This window comes from Chrysemys picta, chromosome 21, assembly GCF_011386835.1.
Source record: "Chrysemys picta bellii isolate R12L10 chromosome 21, ASM1138683v2, whole genome shotgun sequence".
Taxonomy (NCBI): Eukaryota; Metazoa; Chordata; order Testudines; family Emydidae; genus Chrysemys; species Chrysemys picta.
In genome coordinates, this window is record NC_088811.1 from 19895759 (window position 1) to 19909223 (window position 13465).

Genomic DNA, 13465 nt, shown 5'->3' on the forward strand with positions numbered 1-13465 from the left:
AGGAAGTGAGGCTCTGACAGAAAGATGTCAAACCTAGGTTTGGCCACAGTCGAATTTCCAAGCCAATAATGTACATTAAGGAGTCACTGAGCTGCTTTTACATAAGCAAGTAATTGTCTTAAAAGAACATAAATTCTTGGACAAGTAGATTTAACTGGGGTTAAGGTTGTAAAAGAGTCTCACTCTAAAAATATGGCAGCAAGACACTCCATGTTTGTCTGCGTCTCATTAGCTCCCTATCAAATGTGCTCAATTTACAAGTGAAAATTGCATGCTTTTTCTGACTGCCAGCACTCCCCTGGGACCTGAGAGTCAAGCTGGGTTCCACAGTGACACCTGTGCAGCCCAGACACCAGAGGTGATTTTGTACAAGTATAACCAATTGGAATTTAGTGAGCAATTCTCTTGATGCGCAGGAGGGAACAGACTCCAGCCCCCTCCTGCTGAGTTGGCTCCACAGAGCTAACCCACTGAAAACTTACGTACTGCTGAAGTCAGCAGATTTGACACTTGAGACCCAAGGGGAGCAAACCGTGCAATACGGAGTCACTCTTGTGTAGTCCCTTCTCAGAACAGAGCTTCACTTTGTAAGGGAAGGATCCTTAACAGAACGTTGTAAGACACAAACTCCTGAAAATCAGGAAATTCAAAGACCAGATTCTACTTTCAAAAACAAATTGACCTGAGGTGCTTCAAACAAACTTAACTCTGCCCTTGCTGCTTCATCTTGCTGTGCCAGGGTAGCTAAATGTAACTTCGAATTTTTCTGGCTGTCAGCTCTTTCGGGGGTGACTTTAAACTGTCTGTCCAAGCACTGAATGGTGGTAAGGATTCCCCCCGGGTTATTGATACATATTTAGTCCTGACTCCAGTTTCAGAGAGTAACTTGTCTGGACTCTGCCCTAAGCTGTAGGAGCTCCCTACCCCTAAAGGCAGCAGAGCACTTTACTGGCAGTGCCCTCTCCAGCACGTCAGCGGGAGCCAGCGGCTGCGGACAAGAGAGTGCTGTGTGAGGGCAGAGTTTGCCAGGGGGTCCCTGGCTGAGTCTGCTCTGGCAGGCACACGGGTGCAGAGGGTCTGGGATTATCCAGGGACCTGTAGGAATAACGTACCAATGTCCCGAGCTACTCAGAAATAGTGACCGAGGGGATCAAAATGCCAGGGCAAGAGGTTGAGCCTTGGGAAGAAGATCAAATAATGGTCCTCCAAGAAACCTAATGAACCTCCCCTCACTGGACCGAGCTGGGGTGGGATCGCCAGCCCCTCCCTTCCAGAGTCCGTGAGCAGGCGCTCACACTTCTCTCCTGAGCGTGGGGGAGCCCAGGCAGTGGGGTAATCCTCTGGAAGCCCATGAAGTCTTGTGGGAGAGTGATTCCAGTAACGGCCAGGAAGTGGAGTGGGCCTGGAGAGTGGCAAGGGGACAAATTACTGGAAATCCAGGTAGTGGGGGGGTTATACCCCCACATGCACCTCTTCCCCAGAACACTGTCACTAAGTACCCCTAGCCTCAGGCTGGCGCAGTAGCCTCAGCGTGTCCTCAGTCCTGGAGGGCAATGTGCAAGGCAGCAGGAGAGTGCAGCCTGGGTGCGCAGGGAAGCAAAGGCAGCGTATTTCGGGTTGGTGAGCCCTCACGCCCATGTTTGTGAGCGGGGACCTGGAAGGTGCCCCACTTCAAGCCCCACTAGAATTCCAAGTGGTGAAGGCCCCAGCAGTCTCCTCCCCCAACCACCCGCCAGGGCTGGACGCCCACGAGAAGATGGACCAGGCAGCCTCCACCACCCACCAGGGCTGGCTCCCCACGCGAAGGTGGCTGGGGAAGCTGAAAGCAGGACTAAGAAGGGAAGTGGTTTGAGGGAGATGTTTGTCATGAGTAGAACACAGCCGGCGCTGAGGGAGCAGTGTGGCAGCTGCAGCTGGCAGTCGAGCCACTGCACTGCTTGCTTTGGCTGACTTGAGAGACCTCTGGCTTTTCCTAGTAGCACTTGGATATGCTGGTACTCGGGAGGCTTGACAGGGCATATTCAGAACATGCCGAGAATCTCCCCCTCCGTGCTAGGCAGACAGAGTGGAGCTGTTGAACAGCCTCCCTGCTGAGAGAGGGAGTGAATGTACTCCATGCTGTAGCTGGGCAGGAGGGCCGTACTCTCCCCCAGTGTTGCTGTCGGGACCCTTGCTCTGCTCGGAGGCAGAAAGGCCATTTTGCAGAACTCTCACAGCCAGCCTGGCGAGGCAGAGGGACCCAGTCAGGCACTAGCCTCCAGCTCCAGTGAGGAAGGAAGGAGAGGAGAGCAGCTTGTGTCTTTATCCAGGCTACTGGAAGGGACCACGTGGGTGGAGATCTCACCAGCTCTGGAGGTTGTCAGTGCAATGGCAAGGGGTCTTCCCAACCTCGGGAGTGCAGGGGTCTGTGCCCAAGGCAGTCCCTGATATCCAAACAGCTGCCTGGGGAGGGAAATGAAGGGGCAGCGTTTCCCAGGGAGAGGCTGGGACAGTTCTTTCTCCTGCGCTACAAACCTTTCTAACAGATGTTGCTGGGTGTGCTGACAGGTACCTGGCAAAGCTGTCCTCCGTGGGGAGTATTTCCGAGGAAGAGACCTGTGAGAAGCTGAAAGGGTTAATCCAGCGCCAAGTGCAGATGTGCAAGAGGAACTTGGAGGTGATGGACTCGGTGCGCCGGGGAGCCCAGCTGGCCATCGAGGAGTGCCAGTACCAATTCCGTAACCGTCGCTGGAACTGCTCCACACTGGACACCCTGCCGGTCTTTGGCAAGGTAGTGACACAAGGTGAGCGAACTGGCCAGGGGCGTGTGCTCTTCTGGGCAAGGGAGTGAACTGAACTGAGGCATGAGCCTCCAGGTGGGAGATAACGAGCATCCAGCTAGGGCCACAGCTGTGACGCAGACAGAGGCAGAACTTGGGGGAAACGGCTGCATCTTGTAGACCAGGGGGTCTCAAACTGGGGATTGGGACCCCTCAGGGGGTCATGAGGTCATTACATGGGGGGTGGCGAGCTGTCAGCCTCCACCCCAAACCCCACTTTGCCTCCAGCATTTATAATGGTGTTAAATGTATAAAAAAGTGTTTTTAATTGGGGGGGGGTGTCACAATCAGAGGCTTGCTATGCAAAAGGAGTCACAGTACAAAAGTTTGAGAACCACCGTTGTAGACCCATGCAGCGTGTGCACACCAGTACTCCAGCGTGGAGTCCGATTTATTTGGCAGCATCAGAGCTACCACGTGGTGAAGGGCAGGAGACGGCCTGATGCTATCGTTTCGCTTCAGCCAGAAATGCCACACACCCGTTTATAGAACGGTAATGTGCTGCTCTCCCAACAGACAGGCTCAGCTCTGTTTTGCTGGGGGTTGGTGGCGAGCAGTTGGGGGTTGGAGATGGCAAGTAGCCATCACCGGGACTACCAAGGAGTGCAGCCATGGGATTCTGGCACGGTCGCTGTTTGCGGCTCCTGGACTGGCTCAGTGGGCTGTGGAGGGTCATGGGAAGCTGTGGAGGATGTAGACAGAGTGGTAGTAAAGCATGTGGTACCTCCTGGTCCTGTGACTCCCAGGCACGCTGTACAGGAAGGTTCGTTGGGGCTATTTTTAACCTGGCCCAGTTCCTTAGCTGCTGTCTGCATTTCTGCTGCGAACCCCAATTTCCGTGCCCGTGCTGCAGAGCCGCCCTCTGCCAGTCTCTTCTCTGGTCAGCGAACAAGCCGTGAGCTAGGCCTGTCAGCGAGCACGGCTGGACCGTTCCTTACTCCTGGGTGAAGCAGGCTGGGGGTGAGACCTGGGGACGATGCCCTCTGCTGCCCAAAAGCCGTAAAACACTCATCGCTCTCTGCACGCTGCTATGCTGGCTCTGGCTCTCACCCTTCCAACTACAGAGACTCCTGTTCTTCTATAGACTCAGAACCATCCATCTGAATGAAATGATCTCTGGCATGGACTACCCCAGCCTCCTACATTGTAACCGTCTGCGAGCCCTCTGCTAACTTCCTGACAGCGCTGTGACCAAAGGGAACGAGCCCCAGGCGGGTTGTAGAGCAGGGAGGGCGCAGGGGCGGGTGGGGCAGAGCGCCGGGTCAGGACTCAGATGTATTTGTAGAGCTGAGGGGGACTAGAATAGCGTGGAGGCGCGTCAGTATGGAGATGCATTGGCAGAGCTGGGGGTGGCCAGGACCATAAGCGCTGACTTTTATTTCCCCCGGGGTGCTCTGCCCCTTCCCCCAAGGTCCTGCCTTCCCTCCGACTCTTTCTCATCCTTGCTCCGCCCCCTTCTCCAAGACCCCACCTTCGCTCCACCTCTTCCCGTCCCCTCCCCGAGGCCCCTGCCTGCTCGCTGCTCTCCGCCCTCCCCCAAGCCGCCAAACAGCTGTTTGGTGGTGCTCCCAATTAGCTGAGCACCCATTCGTTTTTTTCCATGGGTGCTCGAGCCCCAGAGCACCCGCAGAGGCGGCGCCTATGACCAGGACTAGAACAGCAGGAGGGTACAGGGCAGAGCAGATGCGCTTTGGAAGAGCTCGGGAGGAGTGATGAGTTTTCTCCGTGGCTGGCTGCATGAGGCCTGTTTCTGGAGCCCCGTTGTTCTTTCCTGAAGGCAGCACTAATTTCTATGGCAGAGGGAGCTGCAGTGACTTCCCCTTGCTCAGATCTCCCTCTCTCCTGGCAAACTAGTGACCAGAGGCATCTCCACTCTGACCCCCTTTCCTCTGTCTAATTGCTCTGTGGGTTAGATTAGCTCCTGGGTGTCCCCTTCTCTGGTGTGACTCCAGCTGTTCCCTCTTCTCTGAAGCTCTGGGCACTCTCTGCTCTGACCTACCAGGACCTGCAGGCCCCAGCCTCCCCCAGTCCAGCCTCAACTCCTTATTTAACTTTCCTTCCCTCGGCCTGGGGGTGAAGATTTGTGCTTGTGAAGGTTCAGGACTGGAAATACCAGAAATACCAGAAACTGAAGTCGTCTCTTTTTAGGCAGCCACAGCACAAACCGACCAACATGATCCTACTATTAACCTCGATTAACTTGGAGGTGATTCAGTCCCATGCTGGCTGGGTCCTAACCAGCCACTGCCGCCCAGGCCAGATTACAGCCTTGGCCACCAGTCTGAGCTGCGACCACCAAAGTTGCTCCCCTTTGTCTGACCAGTCAGTTGTGAGCAAGGGCCCAAGAGGTGAAGGGCAGATCTCTGTTCACAATGGTATGCTTCAGCTGCCATTGAAGTGACTCTGGGGCCTCTTGCCCTGAGCTTCCAAGTAGCACAGCCTGGACTTTAAATGCTGATCCCTTCAGTCTACAGCACATGTTCTGAGACAGAAGGGCCTGTGGCGTCCCAGCCGCGTTGGCTTCAGAGCGTGACAGGAGCCAGGGAATTGGGTGTTGCAAGATTTAATTGATGACCACTAAACCCACAATCCTCACACACATGCAGAGAGACACTATCAGTGAGAGAGAAACACACACACAGACATGGGCACACCCTTTATATGCACCTTTGCAAAGCTCTCTCTTCTTTTGTAGCTTTACTGTAGCTCTGCTTTCACGCAGGCCAATCTCTGCTGGCACAGCCGGCCGGCCGGCCGAAATCTGGCCATGTGTCCTGCATGTTTGCTCTCTCCCTCGTAGAGGTTTGAAGTTCCCAACAACTGCTTCCTCAATGTGCAGTAACCGCTCTGGTAACCATAACAAGCAGCGTGAAAGGGGCTCTGTCCCCAGCTGACGGAGGGGTAGGATTCCGAGAGTGGGGCAGGGTTCTGGAGCAGAGCAACATGAGAAGGATTTTGCAGGTTGGTTTTGGGGATGGGGTGCGCAGGCTAATATAGGATTCTGCTTAGAGCTGTTAAGGCAGAGGGAAGCTTCTTAGGCTCCAGGGGCAGCTCCATGTGGGGTTTCCTGGGTGTGGGATTCAATCTGGGAGGAAATGGTTTGGGTGTGAGGGCTCTAGGTGAGGATGGAGGCTGGATTCTGGCTGAGATGCACTCAGTGCAGGGGTGGGTGGAGGGTAGGCAGCGGTGGGCCTGGTGTTCTAGGCCTGTCTGGGGGCTTGGCTAGACCTTGCAAAGCTAGAGCACCCTCAGGGTTGCTTTAACTTCCCCATGAGCTTCCTGTGTCATGTTAGCTGGACCATAGCAGTGCTTCAAAAAGCCCTGGCTGGGATGATTGAGTTGGGGTTGGTCCTGCTTTGAGCTGGGGGTTGGACTAGATGACCTCCTGAGGTCTCTTCCAACCCTAATCTTCTATGATTCAACTCAGCTCCCAGAACTTCCTTTACAGCGTGGACTGGAAGGGGATTTTACCAGAGCCATTCGGGCAAAGAGCCCCGCTATGCACGTCTTCATTCCATGGGGAAGAGAGCCGCTGCCTGATTATTATTTATTTGCCCTGTCATAGCACCGAAGTGCCTCCATCACGGACCAAGACTCCTTGTGCTAGGCACTGTACTACGGCCCCTTTCTCACTGCTTCTTAGTTCAGTGGAGAACCGGGCCCTGGAGGTTCTGCGGGACTGTTCAGGGTGTGGGGCTGCTCTCAAAGGGCTGTTGGGGACAGGTTGCAGGGGTGGGGTGGTTCTGTTTGATCTCCTCTGGGAGGCTGGGTACAAAGGGCTGGGGAGAGCTCTCACCATTTTAATGATATGCCCCTTCGCTTTGATTCTCACGGTCAACTTAAGCTGGTTTAATTGTTTGTTTCTGGGCCCCAAACAGCAGGTTCCAAATGATTAATAATAAAAATTAGTTGTAGGATGAAGTAGAATTTCTTGGGACTGCATCAGGGTCTCCAGCTATAGGGTTTTCTGTGCAGGGTTTGGACTGCAGGAAAGTTCTGTGCTGGGTTGCTGTGTGAGGGGCTCTGAGGGGGGGGTTCTCTGCCCCAGACTTGGGGTGAGAGGGAAGGGGTCTGCATACAACGTCTGCATTTGTGGTTTTGTCCAGAAAAGTCTCTCTGCGGGTTTCTGGAAAGCGTTCTTTGGAAGGGGTTTCTGTGCTGGGTCTCAGGCTGTGGGGTGGTGTGCTTGGGCGGGGATGAGGTGTGAGACTCCCTGTGCCGTGTTCTGCATGAGGATGGGGGGACTCGGGATCCATGGCTCTCAGTGCTGGGTTCTGCATAGTGTGTGTATTGGGTACGTGCAGAAATTTCTGCCCGTAGGATCAGGGTATTGTGTGGCCTTGTGAGATAGGAGATCTGTAGGTAGGTTCTAGGTACATGTGTTCTGGATGGGGCATGTGATGATAGGAGGTTCTGAGTGCCAGGCTTTCGATTGGGAGGAGCTGATTGCCAGGATCTCTGTGTCAGGTGGGTAGCATGCAGGACTCCTCTGTGCCACACAACTGCACGTGGGGGGGTGGGTCTGGATCAGGCAGTGGCATCCGTCTGACACACACATGCGAGTGTGTGGGCCTGGGCACCTCTGCCCTCGGCTGTGCGTGTGAATTTGAAACGATTCCCCACTGCAACTTCTGTCATTCCAGGGACACGGGAAGCAGCTTTTGTGTATGCCATCTCCTCCGCGGGGGTGGCCTTTGCAGTGACTCGAGCCTGCAGTAGTGGAGAGCTGGAGAAGTGTGGCTGTGATCGGACTGTGCATGGTGTCAGTCCTCAGGGTAAGTCCTTACAGGAGTACGATACGGGAGGGCAAGAGTGGAGGTGCCAGATGGCTGCTAGAGTCTTCTCTAGGCTAAGCACAGGATTGCACAAGATCCGCTGGGCTTGTGCCTGCCAACTAGAGAAGAGAGAGGAAGAATAAGGACAAAGGAACAGAAAGGATCCCTTCCCCAATCACTCCCTGCATGTCTCTTTCAGACGGGACAGGTGGGCAGGTCACCCATTTGTCCAGCTGTTCAGGCACACAAAGGCTCCGAGGCAGCTTCCACGTTGGATGGTTTTCTCTGGAGAGTGCCGCCGCCCCACGGCCCAGGGTCCCAGGTGTGCCTGGGTAAAGCGCTCCTGCTGCATTGCCGATCTTTCCAGGTGTGTCTGAGTGTGTGCCTACCACACTGCCATTGTTAGCTCTGACTGGGCACAGCCTGGTGCACCCTGGGAGAATCCCTACATACTGCTGAACACACTACCAAGCCCTGCAGGCGCCTTTCGGCTGAGTGACTCCTCCGCCCTGCAGGGCAGTCAGCGTCTGTAGGCTCGCCGCTGTGCGAGTCTAGCCGGAGTGCTCACCGCGCAGCCGGCAGAATCCAGGGACCAGTGGGACTTAGGGGAAGGCTGCAGTCCAGCAGGCAGCATGGCAGACCAGCCCCACAGGAGGTCAAAATCAGAGATTAGCTTCGTGTCACAGGTTACGGCTTCACAATTTGCCTCTGAGCAATTTTTTCCCTTTGTTTCCAAAGAGCCCCAGCCATTCTGGGGAGGGGGGTGGCTTATTTCCCTTCCCTAGAAGGTCCTAGATGGCAGAGTCCTAGTTCTGGAGCTGCCCTTGACGGTAGCAGCTCTGGCTCATGAAGTCCTTTCACTAGACACGAGGCAGGAGGTGACAGCAGCTGTCCAGTGTGAACTCAAAGGAAACACGTTTAGAGGGAGAAACAGGAAGTGGCCAGCTCCTCTGTAGCTAGACTGTGGGGAACGGAGAGGGAGAGGACAGGCCGAGGAGCCGACTGGTTGTCCTGTCCTCCAGCTCTGCCTCGCCTTCATTTCTGCTGCAAATCACTCTCTCCAATCCCCGCTGTACTTTAGGCTTCCAGTGGTCTGGCTGTTCCGATAACATCGCCTACGGAGTGGCCTTCTCACAGTCTTTCGTTGATGTCCGGGAGAGAAGTAAAGGCGCCTCCTCCAGCAGGGCGCTCATGAACCTCCATAATAACGAGGCTGGAAGGAAGGTAATAGCTCCTCAGAACACCAGGGCAGCTGCCAGACTTGGGCCAGTGGCCACTGCCCAAGCTCCATTTCCCTTCTTCTGACAATCCTCCTGGCTCCTGCACTTCACTGCTCACTGTTGTCTCTTCACCTGCAGCAGGCCCCTCCATTCACTGTTGCGCTAGGTCACACTTCCTGGTCTTCCTGCCGTGCTGCATGGGGTGTACTAATGGGTCTGGGTGCGGGTGCCTCCTGCAGGCAGCTGACAGCTCTCTTCTTTGTGTGCTCTTTCAGGCTATCCTGAACAACATGCGGGTAGAGTGCAAATGCCATGGTGTGTCAGGCTCGTGCGAGGTGAAGACCTGTTGGAAAGCAATGCCTCCCTTCCGCAAAGTGGGCAACATGTTAAAGGAGAAATTTGATGGGGCCACAGAAGTTGAGCAGAGAAAGATCGGCTCCACCAAAGTCCTGGTGCCAAAAAACTCCCAGTTCAAACCACACACGGATGAGGACCTGGTCTACCTGGACTCCAGCCCGGACTTCTGTGACCATGACCTAAAGAATGGGGTCCTGGGGACCAGCGGCCGGCAATGCAACAAGACTTCCAAAGCTATTGATGGCTGTGAGCTTATGTGCTGTGGGAGGGGCTTTCACACAGACGAAGTGGAGGTGGTGGAAAGGTGCAGTTGCAAGTTCCACTGGTGCTGCTTTGTCAAATGTAAACAGTGCCACCGAGTGGTAGAAATGCATACGTGCCGGTGATGCCGGGATGTCCGTCCCCTCTATAACTGACCCTTCCTCTCCCCTGCCTGTTGCCCCAGGACTGGAGGAGGTGATCCGGACACCTCAAGGAGAGGGTTGTGTAAAGAGACACCGAGTGCAAGAGAAAGATATTTAAAGTTCCAAAAGTGATTGTTGTATTTTTGCCTTTATTTATTGCCGAAGCCAGAGCCCTCCTGATCTGCATGTGCTGGAAGGGTCGCACATGCGCTCGATGCTGCTGCTGGGCTGGGGCCAGGCAAGGGGGCTTTGTGGCGCCCGCCCCCAAGAACCTGCCCCCGTCAGACGAACTCCCACTGACTGACCAATGGAGCATTTCGGTCCGCGTAGATTTTAAACTGAAACAAAACCTAGCGTTAGGCACTTTTATATTGGTCTTTTATATTACAGCTACTTCAGACTCACAACAAACCGCAGGCCTGGCCTGAGGCTCCCGGAGTCTGTTCTCATATTGGCTGGTTCCGTACCACGTGGCAGGAGAAGAGAGAGGGCAGAAGCCAGGGGAGCATCCCAAGCTGCCCTGGGGATTGTGCTGTTGCCAGGAACTGAGCTGCTGGGACCAGCTGATTCCGCAGACCAGAGATCTTTGTGCAGAAGTTAAAATGTGGGGAAGGACAAAACTAGTGGTCTGGTTCCAAGCCCCAGGCTCTTTCTTCGTGTTGTTATGCGGTAGGGTTCTCCCTTTGGGTCCAAGCCACTGGAAGCGGTGAGGGACGCTGTCCACCACGGAAGCAGGAGTCAGGAGAACAGAGACCCAACTGCACAGAAACTCTTTCATCGAAGGTGGAATCTGCTTCACCAACAGCCCCTGGTGCCATGAGCCCATATCCACTCGTGCTGTTCAGCTCCAACCGCCCTGGGAGGCTGACGGCCTGTCCTCTCTTCCCATTCCCAGCTGATGCCTGTTGTGGTAGCAGCCTCTTACTTAGAAATAAAAGAAAAAATAATCGGGCTGATGAGTAAGTCCCTGAGCGCTTCCCAGGCTCCCCACCCCCTCCGTAGCCTTCACCACAGCAAAGCCCTGAGCCCGGCCTCTCCAACCCTGGTGCAAGCTTCACCCCAGGCCTTGCACGTTTCCTGCTGCCGAGCCCCCGCCTAGTCCACTGCAACCGTGGTGCCTCCTGGGCTCCCGACCTCAGCTGTCAGAGCTCCTCTGGCTGCCAGGCCAACCTACAGCCCCCACCCCACATGTACCTGGGCTGCCTAGAGGAATGGTCCCTTTCCTCTTACCGCCTTTGCCTCACTGTGGGCTCCTGCCCAGCCTATTAACCACCCTGGGCTCCTCTCCCCACACCCCTTCCCAGCAAAGCTGGGTCCTGAGCCCGGCCACGTCCACCCCTCCCCACGCCCTCTGCTTCACACCGGCCTCTGCTCCTCCTCCACAGCCTGGAAACCACAGAGGGCTCCTAGCCCCACCCCCACCCATTACCCCACAGATCAGGCCTGACCCCAGCAGGAGCAGCCCCTCCCCCCAACCTTTGCCATGGGGCTCCAGCCCCTCCCCCCAACCTTTGCCGTGGGGCCCTGACCTGACCCAAGCAGCGCTGGCCTCTTCCCCCCCAAAAACACATTGCCTCTCAGGGGTCCCTGGCCTGACCCCAGCAGTGTTGGCCTCCCCTCTGCTGCTCCTTCCAGGGCAGTTTCCCCCCACACCCCTGAGATGCCCCCAGACAGCTGATCCTGAAGCCCATGTGTATCTGCTGGGGTCACTAGGCGCTGCAGCACAGAAACTGTGGCCTGGACCAATTGTCTGCAAAGGGACCTTTATGCCTCCCAGGTTCTGGGTGCTGCGGGAGCCAGGTTGGAGCTGCTCCAGGGGCTGCTTTGCTGCCAGCCTAGCTGGAGGCAGCTGCTGCTACGCTCTCATACCCCCAGTAACCATCCTCCTGGGGCGGTTCCCCAGCGCTGTGCACTGAGGGCTGTGCTGGGGGAAGGATACGGCCCAGCTACGCTGGAGCTATTCCCTGGGGGCCGTTTCTATCCCTTTCCAACACCAGAGCAGCATAATGGGGCCTTATAGGGGTCAGCATCTGCCCCAGCCTTTTAGCAGGAAGTCACTTGAGATTTCTTCAGTTTTTCCAAATGCTGCATCTGCATCCCCGGTCCCGGTCTGCAGGGTCTCAGAGACCTGGCCTCCCCCGTCACTCTCTCTGTCTCTGCTCCCCGAGGGGCCCATTCTCCCCGGCCTCTCTCATGCAGACTCTGTGGAAAGAGGAATCTGGATGTGTTTGATGTGGCCAGAACCATATCCATTCTCAGCCTTTGGTTCGTAGGGGGGTGGAGTGATTTCCAAGGAGGGGGAAACGGTGCTGGAGTACTACATGCATATTGGCCTTTGCCTACTGCTGCTGTCCAGCCCTAAACGCAGGCGCTGCAGAGGGGACGAGGGGCACTGGGCTAGCCTTACTGGCCACCATTTGCTTTACAAACAACATCCGGAAATGAACACACCAGAGGCTCAGCTTTTCTTAAGGCAGAGACCTGAACGCTCCTCCTCCCCTCAGCCTTCACCTTGCAGCCGGGCTGGCTAGTGCCCTGTTCAGCTACGCTCTCTCCCCTTCCTCCCAGGATGAGGGTCGTACAGAGCCCTTGCTGCTGCTCGACAGAGTGAAATATTTGGAGAATTAATAAGCCGTGGGGCACTGAGGGGAGGTGGCACATGAAACACTCTCCCTCTCACCTCGTGATGTGCAGAAGGAAAAGGTGGAAAAGGCAGGTTCATCTCCAAAATCACGCCTCCAGGTGAGAGAGGAATCTGCTGTTGGCAGAGACCAAAGCAGGACCCTGTCACTTGCTAACAGCTCCTCTCCTGCTAGCTGAGTGGAAAACTCTGTGTGCTGATGGTGCCAACTCTCCATCTCGACTGTCATTCCCAATCCCGAAAAGCCCAGACTCTTCTGCTTGCCCGTGATCCATTCTCTTTAAGACCGAGACAGAGGTTTACGAGCTGAATCCATGCAGACCTTAGGCCTATATTTTTTCCCTCTTCTTCCCCTTAAAGAAGAGGCGAGGGGAAAGGTTAGAGGGAAAGGCAGACACACAAGAAATCCCGTCTGTGCTGTGGCAGTGATGGGACGGGGGAGCGGCTGTGGTCGTTGGAAGGACTCCAGACACCGTCCGGCTGGAACTTTTCTGACAACTGACTCGGCGCAGCAGCAGATGCTCCTCCGGAGGCTGAACCGTGTGCCCAGAACGGGCCCCTGCTCGTTCGGCACGCTACACTTCCGCTTTCTGTGCAATGTGGGACAAGAAAGGATCCCACGGAGTGAAGCCACCAGTGGGGCAGAAGATCGCTTCTCCCTTCAGCCAACCCCACTGGAACTTCTTGGTTTGTCTTGTAACCGCAAATTGCTTCAGTGCCCTGCGGAAGGGCTAAGCAGCAGACTGCAGCTCCATTGCCATCCCCCAGTAAGTGCAGGCCTCCTAAAGGCCAAGAAGAAACTTCACCTGGTGGACTCAAGCCCCTTCCAACCTGGAATGCAGCACTTCTTGCACCAGTTCATTCACTCTGATCGAAACAGGAGCTATTAACTTGAGCAACACCAGCTCCGTCCTGCGCTGCGGGAGTGATTTCTGTTCTGCACCGCGTTGGTTTACATATACTATGATATTAAATCACCTTTTGCAGGTATCTGGGCTTTAACTCCCATGTCAAGCTGCTGCCTCAATTCTCTGGGCTCCAGTGTGTTAAGACTGTGAGTTTTCAAGTGCCTTGAAGATTCTTTATACTATTTCCCAGCTAATGCAGTGGGGGCCGCTGACCTCAGGACGTTGGCCAACTTTTCTGCTCGTTGTCCAGCTAGGCCGAGGGCCAAAGCTGAACGAGACAATCCAGATCAGTGTGGAGATAATCTCTCTGCACGGGGTTTTTTCAAACTGCGATGAAAGCT

General features: G+C 55.3%; 1 protein-coding gene across 1 annotated transcript in view; it reads left to right on the forward strand.

Moving 5' to 3' along the window:
• Positions 1-10525, forward strand: part of WNT4 (Wnt family member 4) — a 28801-nt gene extending 18276 nt beyond the window's left edge. The window contains exons 2-5 of the mRNA XM_005281747.4: positions 2548-2783; positions 7463-7594; positions 8676-8818; positions 9090-10525. Coding sequence (XP_005281804.1) covers positions 2548-2783; positions 7463-7594; positions 8676-8818; positions 9090-9557 — 979 coding nt within the window. The 3' untranslated portion in view covers positions 9558-10525. The remainder of the gene's footprint in view (positions 1-2547; positions 2784-7462; positions 7595-8675; positions 8819-9089) is intronic.
• Positions 10526-13465: the final 2940 nt, after the last annotated feature.